This window comes from Crocuta crocuta, unplaced genomic scaffold (genome assembly GCF_008692635.1).
Source record: "Crocuta crocuta isolate KB4526 unplaced genomic scaffold, BGI_CrCroc_1.0 scaffold141, whole genome shotgun sequence".
Lineage (NCBI taxonomy): Eukaryota > Metazoa > Chordata > Mammalia > Carnivora > Hyaenidae > Crocuta > Crocuta crocuta.
The window spans coordinates 2,898,164-2,925,617 of NW_027527951.1; the positions used below are offsets into that span (position 1 = coordinate 2,898,164).

A 27,454-nucleotide genomic window follows, 5' to 3' on the forward strand; every position below is an offset into this window, starting at 1 on the left:
CTGCATTGTTTCATTTCCAAAGTTGTGCTTATCTTCTTTCTTGTTTGCTGCTTTGATCATTTATGGAGACCAGTGTATAAGTCAAATCCCACTGTAGTATATTTTTTATTTCTCCTTGTAATGCTATACTTTTTGCTTTCTTTAGTTTTTAAAAATTATTTATTTTTTTCCTTTTTCCTTTCCAATATACTTTTTATATTTACATTAGCTCTTGGCACATGCATCATAGAAAATGTCTATGTGGATAGGAGATGGCTCATGTATATTTAAATACACGTATATACATATATACATATATATATATGTATGTATGCATCAGTTATTTGCAAATGGTAATTGTGGAATAGTTCTTATGACAAAAAGCTTCTGTTTGACCAGTTATGATTTATTATACACTGTAGTTTACATTTTCTTGTTTACATACATTTTCTTGTTTAATTTTCAGAACAATACAGTGACATAGATGTATTACTCTTCTTTTACTGATGAGAAAACTGAGGCTTAGAAATGTTGAGTAATTGAATCAGTTCATACAGTTAAGAAGTAGTAGAATTGAATTTCACGCCCAGTTCTGACCTGGAAATCTTTTGTTCTTAACCACAATATCGTATTAACCTTTGTACATTAATTTTTCTCAGGAACTATTTAACATAAACCTTTGTAAAGTTGGGATGCAATGTAAACGTTGTTTTGAATGGCACCACCATGAATTTTAGTCTTTTAGTATATTAATTTAAATTAATAATGCTAAATGGATTCTTAACCAACATAAACTCTGTTATAATGTGAATTTTATTTTTCTGCTTATATAAATATTTTTGTTTAAAAAATTAAATAACATGGAACTATGTAAGGAAATAAAAATCATTTAAGATTCTGTCACCCTGGAATAAATCCCCATTGCCTTTTTGAGGACCACATTGTCATACTTTTTTCTACATGTATTTTCACTTGAATATATCATTGCATATAATTGAGGTAGTATCTTAATTGCTGTTTTTATTTTGGGCTGAACTTTATATTTGTGAATGCTAGAGAGCATAACACGTTGCTTTTTGGTGGTAAGGAGTTCCCGTTTACCAAAGCAATTACCATCTATTTCTTACTTTAATCTTACCAGGTCAAAGTAGGCAATGAAGTTGCTACTGGAACAGGACCTAACAAAAAGATAGCCAAAAAAAATGCTGCAGAAGCAATGCTGTTACAGCTTGGTTATAAAGCATCCACTAGTCTTCAAGATCAACTTGACAAGGTGAGAGCTAAGTTTACATTTGCACATACCTGCCCTGTGAGAATATCAAAGTGATGAGCAAATCGTATGTTTTCTAATGCTAATTACTGTGTTATCTAGTGGTAAGGTAAAAGTCAAAGTTTTTTTTCCTCAAGGCAGTACTCTGTATCATTAAAGTTAAATTCTTCAAGTACAAAGTAACATCTGTTTACAGGGTGTTTCATATGAATATTAAGATTAAATATTAACCATAATCTTATAATTGGCTTATACTAAAAATTGTATATATTTTTTTGTATCATTGTATATTTTATATAATACCAACTGAATAATTTCTAGCTTATTGACTAGTGGCTTTTGCCAGATAGCCACAGTTTTAATTTGTGCTTTTTAAAGAACACAGACTGTTAGCCTTCATTTCTGGAATACAGCTGCAAATACTGGAAATAAAGATCCTGAGTTGTCCCTTTAGGGCAGGAACTCTACTGGACAGGCGCTCTATAAACTAATTTTTCTATTTACTTTAAATTTAAAGGTAAACTCAGGGGGTGTTTATTTTCTGCCAAGACTTATGTTCATGGTCCCCTATTTCTTCTGCAGCAGTTAATGACATCATTAACACGTGCCTTGTTGCAAGAGAAGCAGTGAACCCCAAATTCAGGGCTTGGCAGATGATTTGACAGGAACTGGCTTAATTTCATTTTGTATTGCCATTTTATCTGTGTACATGTAGAATTTATTTTTATTAATATTTTAATAAATGAAAACTCATAAAACTAGCTTAATAATTATTTCTATCAAAAATAGTGTGCTTTTTTCCATGCCATTTTCTCATGTAAGGACTCTGTTTTTAGAGATGTTTTCAGTTTCTACAGGAGTACATTTCTGAAATTCAGAGTGAAAACAAAATCATCTATTAAAAAACATTTAGATATACTTTTCTTTTTAAGACAGCTGTGAATACGTAGGCAATTATTTTGAGTGATTAAGAATTATTTGTCTGTGTGGTATCACTAGAGATTTCAATTCTGTTTTTATAACCTGGCTAGTCAATGCTTTTTCTTCTTTTAAAAGTATTTGTAACATGAAACCCAACATGTGTTCAAGATTCCGTAGTTCTTATATTATGTATATGTTGTTTTAACTTAACACATTTATATTGACTTAAAACTAGTGAGTGATTTATAAAAATACATCAAAATAAATCTCATTGACATGTATTCGTGTGCATTACTTGTGAGAATAAAACAAAAGTCAGCATTAATTTTATTAATTTGAGAAACATTTTTATATACCTACTGTATTATTGGTCAGAAACATCCCAACAGGGTGTGTGTGTGTGTGTGTGTGTGTGTGTGCGCGCGCATATGTGTATGTATGTGTGTATGTGCATATACATATTCATACATCACTCACAGAGATTTATTTTAAGGAATTGGCCCATGCAATTGTAGAGGCTTGGCCACAGTCTGAGGGAGAGGTCAGCTGGCTAGCGAATCAGGAGTTAAGTTTGAATCCAAAGGCATTCTGCTGGAGATTTCCCTCTTGCTTCAGGGGAGGTCCACTTTTTCTTCTAGTTAGTTCTTCAACTGATTAGGCCCACCCACATTATAGAGAGAAATCTACTCTACTGAAAGTTCAGTGATTTAAATGTAAACCTCTTCCAAAAACATCCTTACAGAGCACCCAGAATAATGTTTGATCAAATATCTAGGCACCAAAGTCCAGACAAGTTGACACATAAAATTTCCCATTGCACTCAGCTAAAAGCAAAACTGAAACCTGGTCCCTACACTCAAGAAACCAACCCTGTCAGTGTTAACAGGGAGGAGCTTTACTCATATAACAAAAATTATAGTATTCTACCTTACAGAACAAGAAGATGAATCTGCAAAGTCAGGAATAGCTGAGACCATAGTTGTTATGTGAGTTAAAGAGCTTGAGGAATTATTAAGATTCGAATATGAAAGTGACATGATATGGTATGCATTCTTCAGAAGACAGTTGTGTAAGTAATGGAGTGAACGTATTTGAGCAGGGTAAGACTGAAGGCAGAGGAGCCAGTTAGGAAGCTAGCAGAGCTGTTCAGGTAAAAGATGCTCAGGGTCCGGACTCAGGCAGGCAGTGGTGGTAGAAAAGAGAGGATGAAGATACCAGAGGTATTTCTGAAGTGTAAGTGATATGTTTTCAGTAGCAGATAATATGCATGGGGGATACCAGAATCAGAGAAGGAAAGGAAACCTGTAAAAGGGAGGAGACAGTGACTTTAAGAAGTAGGTGGCGGGCATATGCTGCAGGGAGATCAGATAAGGAAAGGACTGAATACACTGATTTGTCAGTAAAAAGATCTGCAGTGAATGTGGCAGAAGCAATTTCAAAACCTGCAGAAACAGTTTTTTAAAAGTTTTTTATTTTTAAAAATAAACAAGATATGTACATGGGTAAAAGAATTCATATAGCAGGAAAGAATAAGTAGTCTTACTTTACCCTGAGACCCTTGGCTCTTAATCTTTCTTTTGAATACATCTCCCACAATGAGTTAATATTTGTACAGCATTTAGGATACTCAATCACTGTCTGAAACTAAAACACTGTCTGAAATACAGTGAATGCTATATAAGAATTTGATAAATAGAAATAAATATCCTTATAGAGATATTCTATGTGTATATACTAATATATTCTCACTTTATTAAAAAATTCAGATTTATTGAGGTGCAGTTCAATGAATTTTGACATGTGTGTGTTTACATGTATGTACACATTCACTGGCTACCACCATAATTAAGATTTATAATATTTCTGTTACCCCAAAAAAGTTCCCATTTGTAATCTCTTCTCCTCTCCTTAGCCCTGGCAAGCACTGATCTAATTTCTGTCTCTATAATTTTGCATTTACTGAATGCCATATAAATTGGATCATACATTAGGAAGCCTTTTGTGTCTGGCTTCATAGTTCTGAGATTCATCCATGTTGTTTGCATTTATCATTAGTTTGTTCTTTTTTATTGTTATTCTTTACCAACATTTGGGCTCTTTCCAGTTTGAGGCTCATGTATATAAGTGTTTATAAGCGTGTATTTGTCTAGTATATTCTTCATGTACATATTTGTATAATAAGAACATGTTACAATTTTGTTCAGAAACTGTGAAGTCGTTTTCCAGAAAGGCTGTCCCATTTTGTATTCCCAGCGGAGTGTTTGAGAGCTCCAGTTCCTTCACATCTTTTCCAGCTCTTGGTATTGTTGGTTTTGATAGCTTTGATCGTACTAGTAGGCATATAGCGTTATCTCATAGGAACTTAATTTGCATTGCTCCAAAAACTAATAATGCTGAGTATCCTATCATGTATTTGTTTACCATTCATATCTCTTCCTTGAAATGTCTATTCAAAGTTTTATCTTTTTAAAAATTGGATAGGTAGGTTTTCTTACTGAGTTGTAAGAGTTCTGTACATATTTTGGATGTAACTCCTTTATCCCCTGCCTTCTCCTTCCCTTCTTTCCTGTCCTCTCCTTTCCTCCTTCTCCACATAGGTTATCTGGTTGTTCTCGCATCAGCTGTTTTAAAGATTAATGCTTTTTCCATCAAATTCCCTTAGGAACTTTGCTGAAAATTGGTTAACCACGTATTTGTGGGTCTGCTTCTAGATTCTCTATGCTGTTCCATGAATCCATATGTCTGTTCTAAAGCTATTACAACTGTATTTGGACTGTAGCTTTTTAGGTAAGGTTGGAAATCAACTAAAGAACTCTTTCTTTGCTCTGTTTTTAAAAAATTGTTTTGGCTAGTCTAGAGCCTTTGCATTTTCATAGAAATTTTAGAATCAGTTTCTACCAAGAAAAAAAAAAAGCCGGTGAGGAAGTTTTCTTTGAAATTGTGTTGAATATGTGGATGCGTGTCACACAAATTGATATCTTAATATTGAGTCTTCCAGGCCATGAATATGATCTATGTATAGGAAATAGCCCCATACATACAGGGTTTGTTACTGTCCATGGTATCAGGCATCCCCTGGCGACCTTGGAATGCATCCCCTGTGGATAAGGGGCACAGTTGTTCTTAGAAAGATCTTGTTTCATTGTCGTGTGACGTGTGTAGCTTTTGATGTCATTTCTGCTCTAATTCTTACCTGCTTTTTCTTTGTCAGATATTTTTTTCCCTTTGAAAGCTGTCAAAATTTTCCTTTTTCATTAGTTCTCAGCAGTTTGACTATGATGTATCTAAATATGATCTTTTTTTCTTTTGCCCGTCTCCCTTGTGCCCTGTCCTTCCTCCTTCTCTCTTCCCTTTCTCCTCTTTTTCTTCCTCCTCTTCGTTTCTTCTCCTTTTTGTATTTTTCCTGCTTAGTGGTCTCTGAACATGGTATCTGTGTGTTTTGTTATAATTCAGTTACTTTGTCAAATTCTCAGCTATTATCATTTCAGATATCTCTTATTCTTTGTTTCTTCTCTTCTGCGGAGTTTCCAGTTACACATTTGTTAGACCGTTGGTATTGTTTTATAGTTCCAGTGTTTTTTGTTCCTTTTAATTTTTCACTTTTTCCCCCGCCGTGCTTCAGTTTGAGTAATCTCTGCTGATTTATCTGCAGTTTTACTGATCATTTCTTCAGCTGTATTCATCTGTTACTGACGACATCCGCATTCGTTTCATCTAGGACTCTCCCCCAGGATTTCCATTTGCTTTTGCTCTGTAGTTTCTATCTCTCTGCTGAAAATTCCCATATGTTTATACATGTTGTCTCTTACATTATATCTTCTAACCTGATAGTCATAGATATTGTAAAGTTTATTTCTTGTCATTCTAGCATCCGGGTCCTCTCTGGGTCCCATTTTGTTGACTTCTTTATCTTCTGACAATGGGTTATTCTTGTAATTTTGGATGTCTCGTAATTTTTGAATAAATAATGTACATTATTGAGAAATTCATGGACGCTGAATTAGTATTTATGTTGAGAAATGGGCATGTCTCTTCTGTCAGACTGTTAGTGGGGAGGGTGGCATCAATCTTGTCAGTAGTCGAGCTCATTTTGAGTTTTGTTGCTGCTGTCATCACTACTGACTTCAAGTTCCTTCAGCAGTGGTACGCTGTCATCTGTACTTTGTGTGAGGTGAGGTTTGGGGTGGGTTTTTCCTCAGTTTTTCTGCACCACCCTTACATTTCAGCAGTCCTTCTGCACTGTGCCAAGGGGTAAGGACCATCTGCATACTCTGCAGTCACCTGTTGTTGCTTATTACTTGATTATTAAGGTGGTGGGTATGGGGACATAGTTCTTGATTTTCTTCCCCAGGCTCATTCTCAGGCAGATTTTGTGTGGCTGGGTCTTGGAGGTGGGTTTTTATCAGTGTTCCTGCTTCCTACCCCACGGTAGCCACACTTGACTTTGGATGCTCCTGGGTGCAAGAGAGTGTCCTGTCCCCTTGTCAGCATTTTCAGGCCTCTGCTTTATACTGGTGCAGGATCTTGCTCTCAGGAGGGTTTTCTACCCCTTTCCCCAAGGGCAGGTAGATTTTGCTTCTACTCCTTTTCCAGAAGCAATGAGTCTTTGCCTAAGCCTCTGGGGGCAACAGAATTTCTTGTCTCTACCCCAGAGGCAGTTGAGATTTGTTTCTTCCCTTTCTCTAGTGGCTTGAGCTTTTTGCTTTGTATAAAAGAAAGTCTAGAGAAGTCTGTAAAACTCCAGTGGCAGCCACTCACCAGCTGCATACCTGCTCCACTGAGTGAGGCTCTCTCTGGTTTCCAGTTGTTCCTCGGCTTGTCTTCCTGAGTGCTCAGGAGAGGCCCATGGACAAGAGCTTCTGCCAGAAGATCCTGGTTTTTCTAAACTACTATGCTAGCCCACACTCAGTCTTTTAGAATTTATTGGCATTTCATGTACTTTCTTCTCACCTGCATTTACAGCATTCATCTCTTCCTTCTGTGCTCGCCGGTGTTGGAACACTTTGTGAGACTTGCCTCTCCCCAGAGGGGTTTGTCACTCTAGAGTTCACTTCACTTACATGCTTTACCATCTCAGATTGCTGGTTCAAGTCAAGTTATGATTTTTTACATTCTCTGGTGCTTTCTCATTGATATGTTTCTACATTCTAAGGAAAAGTGGAACATTCTTTACACCTTTTCAAGGTATACTGTTCTTACATCTTGCTTTTCTTTTCCACTCAGATCTTGAAATTTCACTTGTATCTTGGAGTTTGTTCTATAACAACACATAACTGACATATGCTTCATTCTTTTTTTTTTTTTTTTTTTTTTAAGAGAGAGTTGGTGCAAGTCGGGGAGACGGGCAGAGGGAGAGAGAAAATCTCAAGCAGGCCCCACAACCAGCGCAGAGCCCATGACCTGAGCCAAAATCAAGAGTTGGATGCTTAACTGACTGAGCCACCAGACACCTCCTTCACTCTTTTTTATATTTGACTATTATATCGGTCGAAGTAGTACTCATATATGCATAAAAAGTCAAGATTTATTCAAGATTTGTAGTATAAGGGCTCAGGATATATAATAAAAAACCATGCTATTCTGCCCTGCTACTGGCCATTTCTGCTTCTCTTTTCCTGAGGCCACCACGTACCACCTGCTTCAGCTGTTTGTTCTATTATTTTTATGTTGTCGGTCGCTCATATTGCTATTTCTAAATTTTTCATTTTTAGATAGTATTTGAGTTCTTCCTATGAAAAATGAAGACTTAACTCTCATTCAAATATTTCACATGTATACTTCTCTGCACCTTTCTAACTTAACCTCAGACTCTCTGCCAAGTAAACACATCATGTAATTTTTTAGTTGTTTTTTTTTTTTTTTTTAAATCTTGGAGCTCTTTATCCTCCTCTTCTAATTTGGACTGATTGATTGATAGGTCTGCTGCAGAGCTACTCTTTCGGTTCTTCTCTCCACTGTTATTTTGAAAATTTTTTTGCCTCTCTCCCTTGTTGAGTTGCCTATTTTCTGGATGGTTTCTCTTGTTCTTAATTTACTTATTTTGATGGAGCACATACTTTAGTAGCTTCCCGATAGAAGATAACTTGAGAAGGAAATATTTTTTGAGATCTTGTAAGTCTGAAATCTCTCTTATTTCCCACACAATTAATAGTTTTTCTGAATTGGAAATAATTTTTTCACAGTATTTTGAAGGCATCACACCGATGGTTTCCACCTCCCAGGACTACTTTTGAAACTCCATAGCCTTCAGCCTATATATGAAACTTTTATGTTTTTCCCCTTCTTTATGCTTTTCTGACTTTTTTCTTTTCCTAGGGGTTCTGAAATTCGTGGATGATTGACTTGATATGTATGTTCTTTGGTAAATTGTGCTGGGCATTTGGATTTCTTTTAATCCTTTTATTATTGTTTTTTGACAAATGTCCCCAGGGATAAGGGACCAGGGGAGGGGGCTGGAGGGGAAGCGAGGCCTGAGCTCCACCACATTTGGATTTCAATCTAGGGATTCATATTCCTTAAGTGGGAAATTTCTTATTATATTATTTCCTTGATAATTTCTTTCCTTCCATTTTGCTTTTGTTGCTTTCTGGGATGCCTGCTAGTTGTATGGATAGTCTTCTGATCCTTCCTTACCTGCTTTTGTTCTGTTTTCTAGGAGATTTCTGTAACTGTGTCTTCCAGTCCTTCTTTGAAATTACTTACTTTGACTATTGTATTTTTGACTTCCTAGAGCTCTTCTTCATTTTCAGAATATTCCTTTTTTAGAGTATCCTAGTCTTGTTTAGTGAGTATAATATTTCTTTTATGGCTCTGGAAACGTTGAAAATTTTGAACCTTTTTTGGAAGTTTTATTCTAGTCGCTGTGTTACTTCTGCCATTCCTTGTAGGTCAGGAGCCTGGTCTTAGTTGGCTTCTCACTCTTCAGACTGGTTTTAGCCTATTCACATCTGCTAGGTCAGTTACAACCTGTGTTTCTGTTTCTCAGGTTCCAGATTTTGGTAGGCTTTTCTCTTCTGCTATTGACGTCTTTCATACTCTGTTTGGGGGCTAGGTGGGCAGAAGACAGGGAGAGAGAGTTTATGGAATATTGGGTTATCAATTTAGAGATGTTTAGGGAGAGAGAGAGATTACTCCTTCTGTTCATTCTGTTATGTTTAAGCAGAAACCTTATGAAGGGAGTTTTATTAGAGTGTTGGGGTAGAAGTCAAAGAGCAATAGGCTTGAGATTTAGTTGAAGGTAAAAAATTAGATATAGGGAATATAATCTAATATTTAACTTTGGTTATAAGTAGGATGAAAGGAGGAATGAAATGCTAAATTTATTATTACCAACTTCAGTTGAGCCTCTTCTGCCTGAGAATCTGCATTCTTCTAATCTGTCTGCTCTTCCTCTCCCTTGGGTGTCTCATTCCTTACTACACTTTCCTCAAACTTCTAGTGTCCCTCAGTGATCTCGTGTTGTAGAGCACAGAGAATGTGGAACTGGGGTCTCCCCAGGTCTTCTATCAACATCCAACTGCATTTACGAACATTTACTCTTCCTCTGTCCTTTCACAGCGGTAATCTATTTGCTAGAATTGTATTTCATGCTGATATGTGGAGTTGATTTATCCATTTGAACGTTGACATCTGATAATTTAAATATAAAATGCTGATTATAATAGGAATATATCTCCTCCTCTTGGAGTACTTTATATCAATAATACCAGCGCCACACAAAGAGAACATAACCAGTTAAAGACACTTATTAATTTGACTAAAATACTACTACAAAATATCTTTATTTCTATCCAAAACAGAGATCAAATCATTTGACAGAAGTTAGGATATTACAGGTTTTACTTAAAGTTTGGACTTAGTTTTCAATATTCTGTGTATGTCAGTAACAATATTGCATGACCCTTGTCACAGAACTTGTAGAGAACAGACACAGTGATATTTCTGTTTTTAATTTGACCTCACAAGCAGCTCTTTTAGTCACTTCAGTAATTGTGATGATTATTATTGTTTACTGTTTGAATAAGAATTGTTTACTTTTTAACCATCTAGATAGAGCCCATGTTGTATATAATACATGTACTGAATATGGGACTCTCTTGGTTACTTAAGTCGTAAAATTAGATGAACAGATAAAAGCAGGAGACATATGAATAGATTCTCCTGTAGAAAAGGAAGAAATGATACCGTTCATACTAGTTACTTTTGTGTCCACAGTCCTGGGGTTAGAGAGGGAGAGAATAAGCAGAATAGTTATGTGAGAGACTTTTGCGCTTGCTCTAATTGATTAGTTAACTTTTTTTCTTTTTGAATAAATCTGTTTCTCTGGATTTAAACAATTGACTTAATCTTTCAGACAGGAGAAAACAAAGGATGGAGTGGTCCAAAGCCTGGGTTTCCTGAACCAACAAATAACAGTAAGTTTTCATTTTCATGTTAACTACACTTGGTTAACACTTGGTCCATCACTGGTTCAGTTATTAGTCTGGCGCTGGGTATTTATTGGATCTGTTTGGGTTGGAGATGTTGCGGGGAAGACAAGGAAGTTGTGGTGTTTGCTTTCCTGGAATTGACAGAAGACATAAGCACTGAAGTTCTTAACATGGTTTAGTCATTGCAGACCTACTACCATTTACTCCACACGGTAATGATCTAATTTTTAAGTTGTTTCATTGCAACATTGTTATCAAAGAATCAAAACATAAAGCAATTATCTGTAAGTCCATTATACTCTAAATCAACTGTTTCAAGTTTCAGTTCTTTTTAGGTTCACACACATTTTTATATAATTATAATATACATGAAAGTTTGTACTGTTTTCATTTAACATAGTAATAAGCATTTTTCACATTGTACTGAGTTGTTAGAATTTTTAGTATTTTATTAAATTTACAATAAAATCATGAGCAGTTTCATTCCAATTATGGTGTTGTCAACACATAAAAATCTACTCCAGTTTATTTCTTTTTTCAAAGGTACATGACCAAGCTGTGGAAGCACCTTTAGCTTCCTTTAACTTCCTCCCACCTCTCCCAAAAAGTATCTGTTTTCACTGATGTGACCATTTTACTGTAAATCAGTAAAAACAAAATAGCCAGCCTGTGAAGACTGAAGTCCTCAGTGAAGCCAAATTTATCTCCTTTCTAACTCTTTCTCTTCCTTACAACCTCTGGAAGCTGACTAAGCTTAAATATGTAAATTGTCATAATGAACGGTATTCTTTGATATTAACAGCTTATCTCTTGATATATAATGAAATTAGCAACAAACTTTTATCAAAGCACTCTTATGAGAATTGAATCTTGGATCATCAAAACTAGCCTCTTGAAAAGAATATTTCAGTGAGGTAATTGTATTCATGAGTTACTTTCTGGGAATAATTTAAATAATTTAATATGACTCTGAGCATTTGGCCTATATGTGTATGTGTGTGTGCAATATATATATATGAATGATGAATGTGATAGGCTTAGCACATAGTTCAAAGAAAAAAATGGAATGAGTTCAAGATTCTCTGAGAGTTTGTATTTAATTCCTTTGATGTTTGAATATACAGGTGTATAATTATTTGGTACAGGATTGTATAAGAAGTATTAAATTGATTTTAGTTTTATATAAAGTACTTAGCATGGTATCCATTACTAGTAAGCACATAGTGATTGTTGATTTTCTTCTATGCCTTCTCCCTCCCTTTTAAAATAAAAATTACTTAATTCTTTGTAGGCTTATCAAGAATTCCATGCTTACACTTTTTATCTGTCAGATGTTTTTTCATATACCAGCTGACCAATGTATATGTAGTTTATATTTGAGTAGTTACTTTGGGCACTAGATATTTTTTTTCAAAGAATATAAACATTATACATTTGAATATGGAAGTCAGATAGTTATTAACTTGATAGTTTTAACATGAAATCACATGGTAGATAGCCTGCAGACTCCATCATTTAAGAGTGACGTTTTGGCTCTTAGCTTTATGTGTTTGTTAATTTTTTTTTTTAAACATGCAAGGGGTTTTGGGACTTACTTGCAAGTAGGGGGAAGAGATGGCACAAAGAGGCCAGTGAGTTTTAGTGATCAGAAATGTGTAAGAATGCGTAAAAGATTTGCTTTAGACATAATGTTAGAAGTGATAATGCTGTTCGGAGTGAGTGTAAAACTTAACCGAACTGTTCACACTTTAGAACTTTCTTTGGTTTCCAGTAGTTCAAATTGAGTATTTGAAAGAAGATATGATCCCTCCGCCCTTCCAAATTCTGAGAGGTGAGAAAGCCAATACCAGGGTCCTTCCCTCTGATCACTGAGTGGTCCCTGCTGCAGGTTGCCACTGAGGAGGAGGCAGCTGGAACTGCTTTGCTGCCTGAGGGCTGGTGCTGATGGTGCCCCGTGTCCTCTGAAATACATTAGGAAGAGGTTAGTTTCTTAGCAACTGATCATTCAGGTGATAAATCCATTACCTGAAAATTAATTTAAATTTGTATATTATGGTAATATTTATGTTAAATTCTTTTTCTACTTAATTCCTTAAGTTGATATTCTGCCCTAAGTGGTTTCTGTCCCTGGAAGAATGCCCGTGTTGAGTTTTGCAGGCAAAGGTCAGAGCAGGCATCTCTTTGGATGGTACGTGTGGGGGAGGACAGGAATTTGAGGTTGTCAGTGCTGCCTGCCCCACTGGCATATTTTCTAACTTTGAGTAACTTCACATCTTTTAATTCAATGTGCATACCAGTTTATAATGCAAAGTGTCTCTAATAATCTAACATTTGTAAAATGGTTAACCATTCTTGAATAACATCTGAAAAGGTAACATTACTTTGTAAAAAACAGAATGTTATCATAAAGTGACTCTTTACAGTGTTTTCTTTATTAAACTCTACATTACTTTACAAATTGTAGTTAGCCAAGTATTATTTGGATAAATATTAATGAAATTCACTTGGAACCATAGTGTATAAAAATTAAAAGCAGGGAATGCAGAATTGGAAAGGAGAAAGAAGATAATTTTAACCTGGCACAGCTAGCACCTAACTATAAGTAGACAAAAAAAGTTAATGTGCATGTGCATTTAATTTTTGAAGTGGAAGATATTTTTTTTAAGATTACAGTCATAAGAAACTGCTAACAATTACAACAAAAAATAGTTTAAATGGTTTTGCAAGTGATTGTGATTGCATAGCCCGGCTCCTGGCTTGATTGCCTGCAGATTTAAAATATGGACCTAATTTTTGCATGCTTCTCAGGCTTTCTTCATTGTATTGAATTGCAGCAAAAGGTAGACTGTGCTAAGTGTGTTTTTACCCTTTGGATCACTGTCATAGTCATGTTGAAGTGCAAGAACACATAACTTTGTAATGTGAGGTTTGTGTTAAATTTAGCGTGGGGCAATTTTATGCTTGGCATACACATAAAAAGCTAGATTTTTACAGATGAATGACTAACAGGTTTTTTTTTTTTTAAGATCATGCATTTTAAAGATCTACTGACAGCTCATGGAAAACTTTGTAAAATATTTAGATACAGTTCAGTTGATAATATCTTTTATTTTGTATTCACATTCCATGTTTCTTATTAATACAGAGTTTTACTTAAAAACAGGTTCATTGTTTCTTAAAGGTGAACTCTAGCTTAATTCAAAATTGGACTAAGCTCAAAGGTATTCACTGGTATGTGCTGAATCCACCCACTAAAAGATTATTTGGAGGCATTTTTCACATAAGTATTTTTCCGTTAACCTTTTAAAAAGTTTTATTTAGCCCCTGTGAAATACGCTGGCTCTTCTAGGTTCATTAAAGATGACCCAGGACAAATACTTTTGGGATAGGGTAGAATTCTTATTGACCTTTACGGTATTATAGTTGACTTGCCATTTTTTGGGGGTCACTTTTGTGTCCCATCCATATATTATTAAACTCTGTGTATACGTCCTGAAACCAATAGACTACAACATCCCAGTGACATGGCTTAAGATAGATTGTAGGCTTGTTTCCCGTATGCTGTGTGCTCTACTTAGAACCTCTGCTTTTTTGTGTGGGTATGGGTGAGGGTTGTACTTTTAAGATAACAGATTAATAGAGTCTTTAAGTGTTTTGGTAGAGTTCCTTGAACAATCTGTTTTTGTGCCTCCCCTAACAAAACCACTTTGTAATGAGACAGCTAAATTCGTTGGAGCCAGTTGGATTTAAATATTAAACTAAGCGGGGAGCCTGGGTGGCTTAGTGGGTTAAGCGGCTGACTTTCGCTTAGGTCATGATCTCGCAGTTCGTGGGTTTGAGCCCCGCATCGGGCTCTGTGCTGACTGTCAGCTCAGAGTCTGGAGCCTGTTTCAGTCTGTGACTCCCTCTCTCTCTGACCCTCCCCTGCTCACCCTGTCTCTCTCTCTCCTAGAAATAAATAAAAATATTAAAAAAAAATATTAAACTAAGCGATTAAGTTCCTTGTTTATTTGGACATAAATACTGTGTTGGAAATTTGAGAGTGTAGCTGACTTACAGCTATCTACTTTTAAAAGATTGTTGGGTTATTTGCACCCTGGTTGATTATCTGTGAATAAAGTCTTGTCCCATACAGAGAGGGCTATTTACCTGGAGCAGTTGTGGGCAACAAGACAGATACATCCTCATTACTGCACCTGCTGAGATGGCAGGAGTGCTTTTCCTTCCCTGGGCAAAGGAAGAAAGATCCAAATGTTCCAGAAAGATACATTGGTGGCTATGTTGGACTTTGCTGAGTGGTGAGAAGCTATAGCCCTTTTTGTAACTGGGAATGGGATTCTCTTGTCTTGCCCATTGAATCTCAGGAGAGGAGAGGCAGCATTAAGCTCGCCTCTGTTGTAGTCACACAAGAGGAGTTTGTAGTTAAGGGCCCATACACTTTAGGAAAAGGAAGGTAAGTCTTTAGTCAGATGAACAAAGACAGTATATTTTTCTGAAATATTCTCAGGAAAGATTGAATTTACATTTTCATGAATTTAAAAACTTGTTTGACTCATTTTTACCCAAAAAGATTGAAATACATGGTTTTTTAAAAAAGGAAACCATATGAGCAGTTTATTTTTTTCTTTTATAGTTTATTGTCCAGTTGGTTTCCATATAACATCCAGTGCTCATCCCAACAAGTGCCCTCCTTCGTGCCTGTCACCCCTTTTCCCCTCTCCCACCACCCCAGCAACCCTCAGTTTCTCAGTATTTAAGAGTCTCTTATGGTTTGCCTCCCTCCCCCTCCTTAACTGTTTTTCCCCCTCCCCTCCCCCATGGTCCTCTATTAAGTTTCCATATGAGCAATTTAAAGATGCATTTATTGATTGCAGAATGAGAGTATTTCTTAAGTATAAGAGTAAAGGATGAAAGCATGAAGAAGAAAGAGAAGGAGTTAGGTACATAAAAACTAAAAATGAATTCATGAAGCAGCACAGGAAAATGAAAAGACAAATATATAGCATAAATAACAGAATATATAGCAAGAAGATAAATATAGACAAAGGACACATATAGTTTANGTCCAGTTGGTTTCCATATAACATCCAGTGCTCATCCCAACAAGTGCCCTCCTTCGTGCCTGTCACCCCTTTTCCCCTCTCCCACCACCCCAGCAACCCTCAGTTTCTCAGTATTTAAGAGTCTCTTATGGTTTGCCTCCCTCCCCCTCCTTAACTGTTTTTCCCCCTCCCCTCCCCCATGGTCCTCTATTAAGTTTCCATATGAGCAATTTAAAGATGCATTTATTGATTGCAGAATGAGAGTATTTCTTAAGTATAAGAGTAAAGGATGAAAGCATGAAGAAGAAAGAGAAGGAGTTAGGTACATAAAAACTAAAAATGAATTCATGAAGCAGCACAGGAAAATGAAAAGACAAATGATATATAGCATAAATAACAGAATATATAGCAAGAAGATAAATATAGACAAAGGACACATATAGTTTAATAATAATAAAGTAAGAAGTAAATACCCCAATAGGAAAATGGCCAAAAGACTTAAGGAGACATTTAAAAAGAACAGATATTAAATCATGAAAAATTGCTCAGTAATCAGGAAAGTGCAGATTAAAATAAATGTTATGTAATTTCTGGTCCATAAAAATTGGCAAGGAGGGGCGCCTGGATGGCTCGGTTGATTAAGCATCCGACGCTTGATTTTGGCTCAAGTCATGATCTCATAGTTTGTGAGTTCGAGCCCCACATCAGACTCTGTGTTGACAGTGTGGAGCCTGCTTGGGATTCTCTTTCTTTCCCTGTCTCTGCCCCTTCCCTGCTCGTGGTCTCTCTCTCTCTCAAAATAAACAAATAAACAAAAAAATTGGCAAGGATTTAAGAATGATAAATCTAAACGTTAGGGAAACAGGCTCTCAGATACTGCTAGTAGGATTGTGAATTAGCACGGACTTTCTGAAACAAGAATACAAAGATTAGGCACATTTCTTTCCAAAGCTTAACTATAAGATATGGAAAAATGGAGATTTTTTCCATAATAAATATATACTGGCTTTATAATCAGAAAAAATATATAGTTAAAACACTCACAAACGTTGGCTTAAATTGTACAATCTGGCTGAGTTTAAGCACATAGTGTAAGCAGGTAGGGTAGCAGTTATCTACAAACTGAAGTCCCTTGGGGAACCTTATATGACCTTTTTTTGAAAGAAGAGATAATTTGTAGTTTTTTAAAGTGTAACTGAAATTTTAAGTATGGAGGTTTGTTCTGGAAATCTGAAATATATGCTCTTTATTCTCAGAACTCTGTGGGGATTGAAAGGTTTCTAAGTCTAGCATTTTTGTAACTGGAAGAGAACAGAGTAATGACATATAGATGAAAGTCACCCAGAGATTAAAAATTGAAGTGTTAACTACTTAATTGATTTTCTCTGTTATCGAAGAATCTCTCCAATAATAAGAAGAAAATAAAGTTAATGCTCAAAATTACTTATTCATCAGCTTGTCCCAAAAGATAGAGTTTTCAGAATCCAGTGCAGTATTACAGTTTGCTAAGAAATGTTAAGCTTGTGTGTTACCATCTTTAGGGGAAAAATACAACTTGATGCATAAAGTATTTAGCACATTTATGCAGATGATAATAAAATAAACACTCATGAACCCACTACTCAATTTAAGAATCAGCACATTATGAATACCATTATGTTTCCATTCTCCTCTTTCACGGCCCTTGGCCTCCCACGTGTCTCCGCAGCGGGGCGTCACTCTCTGGATTTTGTATGTAGCACCTCACCCTGTACTGCATACTTTACCAAATAAGTATGAATCCTTAACAGTGATTGTTTAAATCCAAAAGACTTAATTGTTTAATCCAAAGATTTAGAAAGAAAATGACTGTATATTTATTTTCTACAACTTTTTTCTCCCACTTGTAAGATTATATTTGTTACATTATTGTATCTCAGCCATTGTGTGTGTGTTTTGAGCCATGTTGAGATATTTTCAGGGTTTTATTGCTATAAACAGTATTCCTAGGAATATCTTTGAACCTGTCTCTTGGTGCGTGTGGGTAAGAGTTTTGGGGAACACACCTGGCAGTGCAATTTGTGTATTGCAGGCTACGTGTAAGTTCAGATTTACAGAAATACTAGTGTTTTGTAATGGAATAACCCGAGAGCCCCTCAAACTATCTAGCCCTCCACACTGCTACTAACAGACATTTAAAACCTTCTACCTTTCATTTTCAGTGGTGAATTTAGTTGGAGTTTAGTTCAAATTCAATTATATCATTAATCTTATTTTTCTTTTTTTATTTTTACTAAAAACAAATAATGTACAAAAAGTGAAAAGTCTTCCCCTACTTTTTTCCTAATTAGTACAGCTTTTACCCTGTTCCCCAAGCAAGTTAACTTATGATTGGCTAGTTTCTTTTGTATTGTTCCAGAATTTTTTTATACATAGAAAAGCAAATTCAAGTGCATATTATTTTATCCCCTAGGATTCCAGACACACTATTCTACAATTTTCTCTTTTTACTTCATATGTCCTGAAGAACCTTCCATATTGATATGTATGGCCCTTTATTATTATTTAACTGGTTTCTAACCAGTGGGCATTTAGATTATTTACATTATTTTTCTATTATAAATTATCCTGCTGGGTAAAACCTCATACACATATCATTTTACATGTGTGTTAGTATATTTGTTGGATAAATTCCTACAAGTGGAATTACTGAGTCAAAGAACATGTACATGTATAATTTTGATAGATGTAGCCAGATTATACTCAGTAGAGACTTAACAATTTACATTCCTACCAGCAGTATATGAGATTTCCTGTTTCCCCACAGCTTTAGAAACACAGTGTGCTGTCAAACTTCTGGATCTGTGCCAATCTGTTGCAATATGGTATTCAGTGTAGTTTTATTTTGCATTTCTCTTATTGTGAATGAGATTAACTGTATTTTTGTATATCGCTGAGCCATTTCTATACTTTTTATGTCAGTGGCATAGTCCTGTCTATTGCTCATTTTAAAGTTAGATTGTTGGTCTTTTATTCTTTCTTATTTGATAAGAGAGTATATGTGTATGTGCCTTTATAATATGACTTGCCACTATTTTTCAAGTTCTCTTTGTTTATGGTGAAATTTTCTTTTAAATTTGGGTTTTTTTTTTTTAGTATATTTGAATGGTCTTTCTTTTATAGTCATATAGCATTTGTAATCTTGACATAGTTAATAATGCTTTTGCCACTGTGAGATTATAAAAAATACTCTCATGTTATCTTCTGAAACTTTCATAGTTTCATTTTTTTTGGTCTTTAAATCTTTGATTCATCTGGGATTTATACTGTAAGTATGGCTTCAACTCTAATCCCCACTGCATTGAAACTTTACTGTTATCATACACTAAGATTCTGTTTTTAAATTTTTATGCTTATTTTTTGAGAGACAGAAAGACAAAGCACAAGCAGGGAGGGGCAGAGAGAGAGGGAGACACAGAATCTGAAGCAGGCTCCAGGCTTTGAGCTGTCAGCACAGAGCCCGACATGGGGCTTGAACCCATGATCTGCAAGATCGTGAACTGAGCCAAAGCCGGACGCTTAACCGACTGAACCACCCAGGTGCCCCAGGATTCTGTATTTAGTTTTATTCTGGACTTCCATTCTTTTCTATTCATCTTCTATTTAGTCATACACCAGTTTTAATCATTGAGTCTTTTTTGTGTTTTAACATGAATAAATTGAAAGCTCTGTTTAAAACAAATGTGAATGAAGAATTGCTCAGCCCATGATCTTTCTATTACATACTACGTGGAGTACAAGTAATTGAAAAGATAAAAATCCCCTTGACATGAGAAGTGAGAGGAGTAGAGGTAGGACTAAGCACACTGAAAAGAAACAACAAGCAACTGTATGGTTGAGGGCTGTTCGGTTTAAGATTCGGTAAGGCAGTGATGACTTCTGCATGTAATGGATGTAGTGTTTATTCTTTCATTTATTCAGAAAGTACTTATTCACTTCATTGTATTAGTTTTTATATTACTTGTGATTGCAATAAAATTTGGTAAAGTTGAAACTGCTTCTTGGAAAGCTATCAGTCTGAAAGATAATAGTCATGGTTAACCACCCCCACCCCTGCCCACCCTGTTCAATAAGAAAAGGAGGGAAAACAAAAAATAAGTGTAATCTGACGGAGGGGGAATCAATTATTTTGATCCAAAAAGTGAAGCATGAGAGCACAGTACCTGATATTGTTGGTTTCATTTGAACAAATGAAAAAAATGTAGTACTTTTGCTTTTCCCTCACTGTGTTGATTGTCTTAGAGACCATTTGGACCTGTGGTTCTCAGCTTGGTGTTGCTGGACTCGATTTATAATAGGTGTCATTATTGGTATTTCAACAACCTAACAGAAATATTGCATTCGTTCTTGGTAGATTTATTGCTTTGAGTTAGAAATATATCTCTGAATTCATATCTCAAGTTGTTCTGACTCTCAGATTGGCAGTCTTTGGTAGAAGAAACAGGAATATGATTTATTATTACTAAATAAATGCAGTCTGTCTGAAAGGCAGATCCAGGAGATATGGTGTGCATAGAAGAAAAACAACGCAAGCAATCCTAAGTGTGAAAAGGTTGGAGAATGTCCAACCTCTGATTTTACAAATAGAATAATTGAGGTTCGGGTGATTTTTTTTTTAATTTGCCTGAGGGACAGTAAGTTAGTTAGAGGTAGTAAAGACTTGAACTTGTGTCTTTTGATTCTAAGGTCCGTGTTTGCCACTACACAACATATTTATATCCATATATATCACTTGCTGATATTAAGGAAAAACTGAATAAATGTTTTTTCCCCTAAGAAAGTCCACTAAAATTAAGTATACATTTTCTTGAAAGAATGTTTTGTATATCATTTACCAGAATCTTTTTTAAAAAACGTTTAGGATGTTTCATAACATGGAAATTGTCCAAACTATTGTTTCAGATACCAGTTTGATATTTGGGTGGATCGTGTAAAAACACTAAAATGGCTGAGAAAGCATGTGAAATGTTTGTTTTAACAATGGAACAGCCATCTGCATTACATGATTTTTCTTAAGACTTAAAAAACTTAGTAATAGTCCATTTTTAAAAACACTCAACAGGCTTTTTGGGTGATGTTATTCAAGTGTATTGTTTTATTCCAAGCTTTCTGGTTTGTGTTAAGATGATTCATAGGCTTTTAGAGCTGAAAGAGATTTTCAAGTTCCTCGAGTCTGATTCATTTTACAAATCAAGAAAGCAAGGTAAAAAGGCTATCTGCTGCTGCAACTCGGACTCAGATAGGGAGGCTTCAGTCTAGTACATTTACCACTCTTCTGTTATCTTTTCTTTGTTATACTTTGTGCTAATACAAAATGTCGGACATTTTTTTAATTTGCTATTTTTTTTAAAAAATATTTTTTAAAAGCAGTTTTAGATTTACAGCAAAATTCAGAGGACGGTACAGAGATTTCTCATGTATCCCCCGTCCTCACACAGGCATAGCCTCCCCCATTATCACCGTCACTCACCAGAATGGGTTCATATTTTTCTTTTTTTACAAAGGATGAGTCTACATTGACATATCATAATCACTCAAGTCTGTAGTTTACCTTATTAGGGTTCATTCTTGGTGTTGCACATTTTATAGGTTTGGACAGATGTGTAATGGTATATATATATCCATCAGTATAATATAATACAGACTATTTTCACAGGCCTAGAAATCCTCTGTGCTCTGCCTGTTCATCTCTTCCTCTGTCCCCAACCATGACAACCACTGATGTTTTCATTGTTTCTGTAGTTTTTTTTCCTTTTCCAGAGTATCATGCAGTTGGAATCATAGATACATATTCTTTTAAGATTGGCTTCTTTCACATAGTAATAAGCATTTAGTATTCTTTCATGTCTTTCCAAGGCTTGATAGCTCATTTCTTTTTAGTACTGAATAGTATTCTTTTGTCTGGGTGGATCACCGTTTATCCATTCACCTACTGAGGGACATCTTGGTTGCTTCCAAGTTTAGGCAATTATGAATGAAGCTGCTATAAACATCTGTGTGCAGATTTTTGTCTGGACATAGTTTCTAACTCCTTTGAATAAATATCAAGAAGCACAATTGCTGGACTGCGTAGTTAAGTGTACTGTCTTCCAGAGTGGCTGGCTGTGCCATTTTTGCATTCGCACCAGCACTGAATAGGAGTTCGTGTACCTCTGTGTCTTCGTCAGCATTTGGCAGTGGCGTCGGTATGTTGGATTTTGGTTATTTCAGTAGGTATGTAGTAGTAGCTCATTTTTATTTGCATTTCCTTTGGGACATATGAGGCGGAGCATCTTTTCTTATGGTTATTTGCCATATGTTTATCTTCTTTTTTTTTTTCTTTTTGCATCTGTATGTTCTCCTTGGTGAGGTGTCTGTTGAGGTGTTTGGCCCGTTTTTAACTGGGTTGTTATCTTATTATTGCATTTTTAGAGTTCTTTGTATATCTTGGATAATAAGTCCTTTATCAAATGTATCATTTGCAAATACTTTCTCCCAGTCTGTGACTTACTTTATACTTCTTATACTGTTGTCTTTTTTTAGAGTAGAAAATTTAATGTTAATGAAGTCTAGCTTATCAATTGTTTTTTTCATGGCTCTTGTCTTAATGTTACATCTACAAAGCATTACCATACCCAAGCTCATCTAGGTTTCCTCATAATCTCTTCTGGAAGTTTTGTAGTTTTGGGTTGTACATTTAGGTCTACTGGTTTTATGAAAGGAATAAGGTCTGCGTCTAGATTAATTTTTGTGTGCATGGATGTCCAGTCATTCATTCCAGTATAAGTTGTTGAAGAGACTGTCTTTGCCCCATAGTATTGCCTTTGTTGCTTTGTCAGAGATCAATAGCTATATTTATGGGGTTGTATTTCTGGATTCTCTCTTTTCCTTCGATCTGTTTGTTCTTTCATCAATACTACGTTATCATGATTACTGTAGCTTTATAGTGTTGAAGTTGGGTAGCATCAGTCCTCCAACTTTGTTCTTTACCTTTAGTATTGTGTTGACTATTCTGGGGACTTGTGTCTCTCCATGTAAACTTTAGAATCAGTTTGTCAGTACTTATAAAATAACTTGCTAAGATTTTAATTGTGATAGCATGGAATCTATAGTTCAAGTTGGGAAGAACTGACATCTTGACAATTGAGTCTTCTATCTGTGAACATGGAATATCTTTCCATTTATTTAGGTCTTTGATTTTCTTCATCAGAGTTTTGTACTTTTCCTCATATAGATGTTCTACATATTTTGTTAGACGTATACATAAGTATCTCCTTTTTTGGTGCTAATGTAAATGGTATTGTGTTTTTAACCTCAAATTCCACTTGTTCATTATTGGTACATAGGACATTTACTATTTTTAAATTAAATTTCATTTTTTTATTGTGGTTAAAAAAATGTTATACATGAAACCTGCCCTTTCAACAAATTTTTAAATGCATAGTATAGTATTGTTAACTGTAGGCACAATGTTGTACAACAAATTCCCTAGAACTTTTTCATCATGCGTGACTGAAATTCTGTACTTACTGAAGAGCAACTCCCCATTTTCCCTTCTTCCCAGTCCTTGGCAACCACCATTCTACTTTCTGTTTTCTGTGAGTTTGACTATTTTAGATACCTCATATATGTGGAATCATGTAGTATTTGTCTTTCTGTGACTGGCTTATATCACTTAGCATAATGTTCTCAGTGTTTATCCATGTTATTATATATGACAGGATTTCTTTCTTTTTACAGCTGAATAATATTCTACCATATGTATATACCACTCTTCTTTATCCATTCACCCACTGGTATATGTTAGATTATTTCTACTTATTTGCTGTTGTGAATAAAGCTGCAGTGAACACAAAGTGCAAATATCTCTTTAAGATCTTGTTTTCAGTTCTTTTGGGTAAACACACAGAAGTGTGATTGCTATTTCTCATGTGGTAGTTCTTTTTATAATTTTTGAGTTATCTCCATACTGATTTTCCACAGTGGCTTCACTATTTTACATTCCCACTAACATTGCACAAGGGCTCAAATTTCTCTACATCCTTATCAACACTTCCTTTTTTTTTTTTTTTTTTTTTTTTTTAGTAATGGTCATCCTACCAGGTGTGAGGTCATTCTTCATTAAAGTTTTGTTTTGCATTTCCTTGATCATTAGCGATGTCAAGCATCTTTTCATATACGTGTTGACCATGTCTTATTTGGAGAAATATCTGTTCAAGTCCTTTCTTTGCACATTTTTAAACCAAATTATTAATATATTTGCTGTTGAGTTGTAGGAGTTCTTTGTATGTTTTGAGTATTACCCCTTTATAAGATATATGGTTTGCAGATATTTTCTCCCATTCCATAAGTTGACTTTTCACTCTGTTGATTGTTTCCTTTTCTATATAGAAACTTTTTCATTTGATATAATCCCATTTGGTCTATTTTTGCCTATGCTTTTGATATCAAATCTGAGAAATCATTGCCTAAACCAATGTTATGAAACTCCCCTACATTTTCTTCTAGGAGTTTTATAGTGTGGGGTCTTATGTTTAAATCTTTAATCCATTTTGAGTTGACTTTTTTGTATATGGTATAAAATACATTTCATTTCCTTGCTTGCAGAGATCCAGTTTGCCCAACACCATTTGTTGAAAAGGCTGTCTTGTCCCCATTGTAGTCTTGACACCATTGTCGAAGATCACCTGACCATATGTGTGAGAATTTATTTCTGGGCTTTGTATTCCGTTCCCTTGGTCTATATGTCTATCTTTATGCCAAAACCTCAGTGTTTCGATTACTATAGCTTTGTAATATTTCAAAATCAGTAAGCATGGTGCCTTCAGGTTAATTCTTCTTTCTCAACACTGACTTGCCTCTCATAGGTCTTTTGCACTTCCATGTGAATTTTAGAATATTTTTTTCTGTAAAAAATGCCAGCAGTATTTAGATAAGGATTGCATCAAATCTGTAGATTGTTTGGGTTGTATGGACACTTTAATAATATTAAATTTCACAATCCATGAGCATAGGATCTTTTTACATTTATTTAATGAAAAAAAAAGTCTTCTTTAATCCTTTTAGCAGTGCTTTATAATTTCCAGTGTACAAATATTCATCTTCTTTGTTAAGAGAATTCTAAATATTTTATTCTTTTTGATGCTGTTGTAAATGGATTGTTTTCATAATGTCCTTTTCAGATAGCTTGTTGTTAGTGTATAGAAATCCAACTGATTTTTGTGTGTTGACTTTATGTCCTGTTAATTGCTGTGTTTACATATTAGATGATAACAGTTGGATTGTGGAATCTCATGTTTTCTGCATGTACGATCATACATTCTATGGACAGAGATAATTTTACTTCTTCCTTTGTACTTTGAATGCTTTCTATTTCTTTTTCTTGCCTAATTGCTCTGGTTGGGACTTCTAGTGCTTATTGAATAGAGGTGTCAAAAATGGGGATCCTTGCCTATTCTTAGATGAAAAGCTAGACTATTTTTGTGAAGTCTGTTTCTCTTGCAGTATGAAGTTGCTGATGTCACCTCTCAGAAGGAGCAGTCTTTAATATGTGCATGGTCACATGGGATGATAGTGGATTTAGTAGGGCTCTATTTTGCCCTTTTTCTGATCTCTGTTAAAAAGTCTTACACATCTGTTGATTTAACACTTAGCTTCTGGATTCCACTAATTGCTGTCATATAGTCCTATGGTTTTCTTGGGACATAAATTGCACCCAGTCTTATCCAGTTAAATTCGGATCCCTTTTCAGAATAATTTCTGAGGCCAGTATCTCAGGTTTTGACCCTAGCTCTTCTTGGCTATCTCTTTTCCTGGTTCTTTCTGGGAAACTGGTAGGTTTACAGTGTAGCTTCCTGCTGTTTTCATGAAGTTAGCAGACTCTTGTGAATTTTTAACCTCCAAAATCTCCAATGTTTCATGAGTGCCCTTAGGCCTAAACTTACCCACAATTCATTTCAAATAAACTAATTTCCTTTGGGGGAGCTTTAGAGCTCTGTTTTTATGGACACCCTCACCCCTTGAGCTGGATTTGAGTCACTGCCTTCCATTGGGAATGCGGATAGTGGTCACTTCTCTGAGAGTGACACTCTTCATAAATGATCAGCGTGTTGGACAGGGAAGGTAGTTTCTGTTGTTCTTGGCTTGCCTTTCCTGACATGAACCTCCCTCTATGAGCAAGCTGAGGAGAGCGATGTCAGTTCCCAAGTGTTCTCAGCCTGCTGTGCTTATGTAGAGCCTTCACTGTGTGAGTGGTGGCTGCATGGAAGAAGAGATTGCCCGACTTCATGGCCACATGAGGAATTTAGCTTTTTCAACTTGGAGCTGGGGATATGAGATATTCTGATAGTCTGCCCTTCCTGGTGAAATGCCATATTCCTTGACAGGAGATTGAGGAGAGACAGAGCACCCCCCTTCCCCACCATCTTCTTTGCTGCATATGGGAGAGGAAGTGGGTCATGGCTCAGTGCCACAGACTCTTGTTCTTACTGAGATTTGTTAGATTTTTCTTGATTAAATGTATAATGACTTCTGATGCAAAACCTGGAGTTAGGCTAAATGTCACAGTTTAAAGGCATAGTTCTCTACAAGATTGCCCCCACTTTAGATACCAGGTGCTAGTAGGGGATTTATAGGCCACTCTCACTTCTGACCAACTATTTATAAATTTAAAGCTTCTCATGACTCTTTAGATTTAATAATTCACTAGAATGACTCACAGAATCCAGGAAAGCCTTATACAAGATTATAGAATTGTTATAACAAAAAGGACAAATCAGACCCAGCCAAAAGGAGAGACATATAGGGTGAGATCTGGGAGGCTCCCAAACACAAAGATTCCAGTGTCCTTTTCCCATGAGTCAGGATGCATCTTTTCNACACACACGCGATGGGTAATATGCAGGGTATTGCCAACCAGGGGGGCTCACTCAAGTTTCCAGAGTTGTCTAGAATTTTTATGAGCTTTCATTTTATAGGCATAATTGAATCATTCATTGGCCATGAGTTTGATACCAGTCTCCAGCTCTCTCTCTTTCTCAGAAATTTGGCTGATATCATTTGATTCAAAGCTCCAGGCATCTAATCACATGTCTTCCTGACATGGCCATCACCCATCTTGAATCATTTGGTTAGCATAAACTCTGATGTGGTCCAAGGGCCTGTCAGGAAATTCCAAGGATTTAGAGAGTACCTCCTAAGAACTGAGGACAGAGTCCAGCCAAATGGGAAAATGTCTTATTTGCTGTATGTACTTGGAACAATTTCTAGAGATTTAAATTTTTTTTATTATTAATACTCTTCAGTTATGGTTGTTTGATGGAAGGTGGATTAACAGATCTCCTATGTCATCTTTTGAAATAGAATGTCTTGTTCTTTTTTGATTAATACTTATAAAATATACCTTATTTTCCTTATCCTTTTACTTTTAACTTGCCTATATCATAATATTTGAAATGAGTTTCATTTAGACAGCATGTAGTTGGGTCATAATTTTTAATCTACTCTGCCAGGCTCCTTTTAACTCATGTATTTAGGTCATTTACATTTAATGTAATCGTTGGTATGGTAGGGTTTATGTGTGCCATTTTATTTCTTTTTATCTATTTGTTGTTGTTTTCTTTTTCTTGCCTTCTGTGGGTTACTAGATCATTCTTTAGAATTCTACTTTGATTATCTATACTTTTTTTGAATTTATCTTATTGTGTAGCCATTTTAGTACTTGCCTTAGTGCTTAGTGCTTGCTCACTTTATATATACATATACATATATATATATATATATATAACTTATAATGT

At 35.5% G+C, this 27,454-nt stretch overlaps 1 protein-coding gene across 4 annotated transcripts in view; it reads left to right on the plus strand.

Annotated features, from left to right (window-relative positions):
* Positions 1-27,454, plus strand: part of STAU2 (staufen double-stranded RNA binding protein 2) — a 291,840-nt gene that overhangs the window by 132,618 nt on the left and 131,768 nt on the right. For all 4 annotated transcript variants that reach the window (XM_077752437.1, XM_077752435.1, XM_077752434.1 and 1 more), the window contains 2 exons: positions 1,121-1,252; positions 10,524-10,584. In XM_077752437.1, the coding sequence (XP_077608563.1) occupies positions 1,121-1,252; positions 10,524-10,584 (193 nt within the window). The remainder of the gene's footprint in view (positions 1-1,120; positions 1,253-10,523; positions 10,585-27,454) is intronic.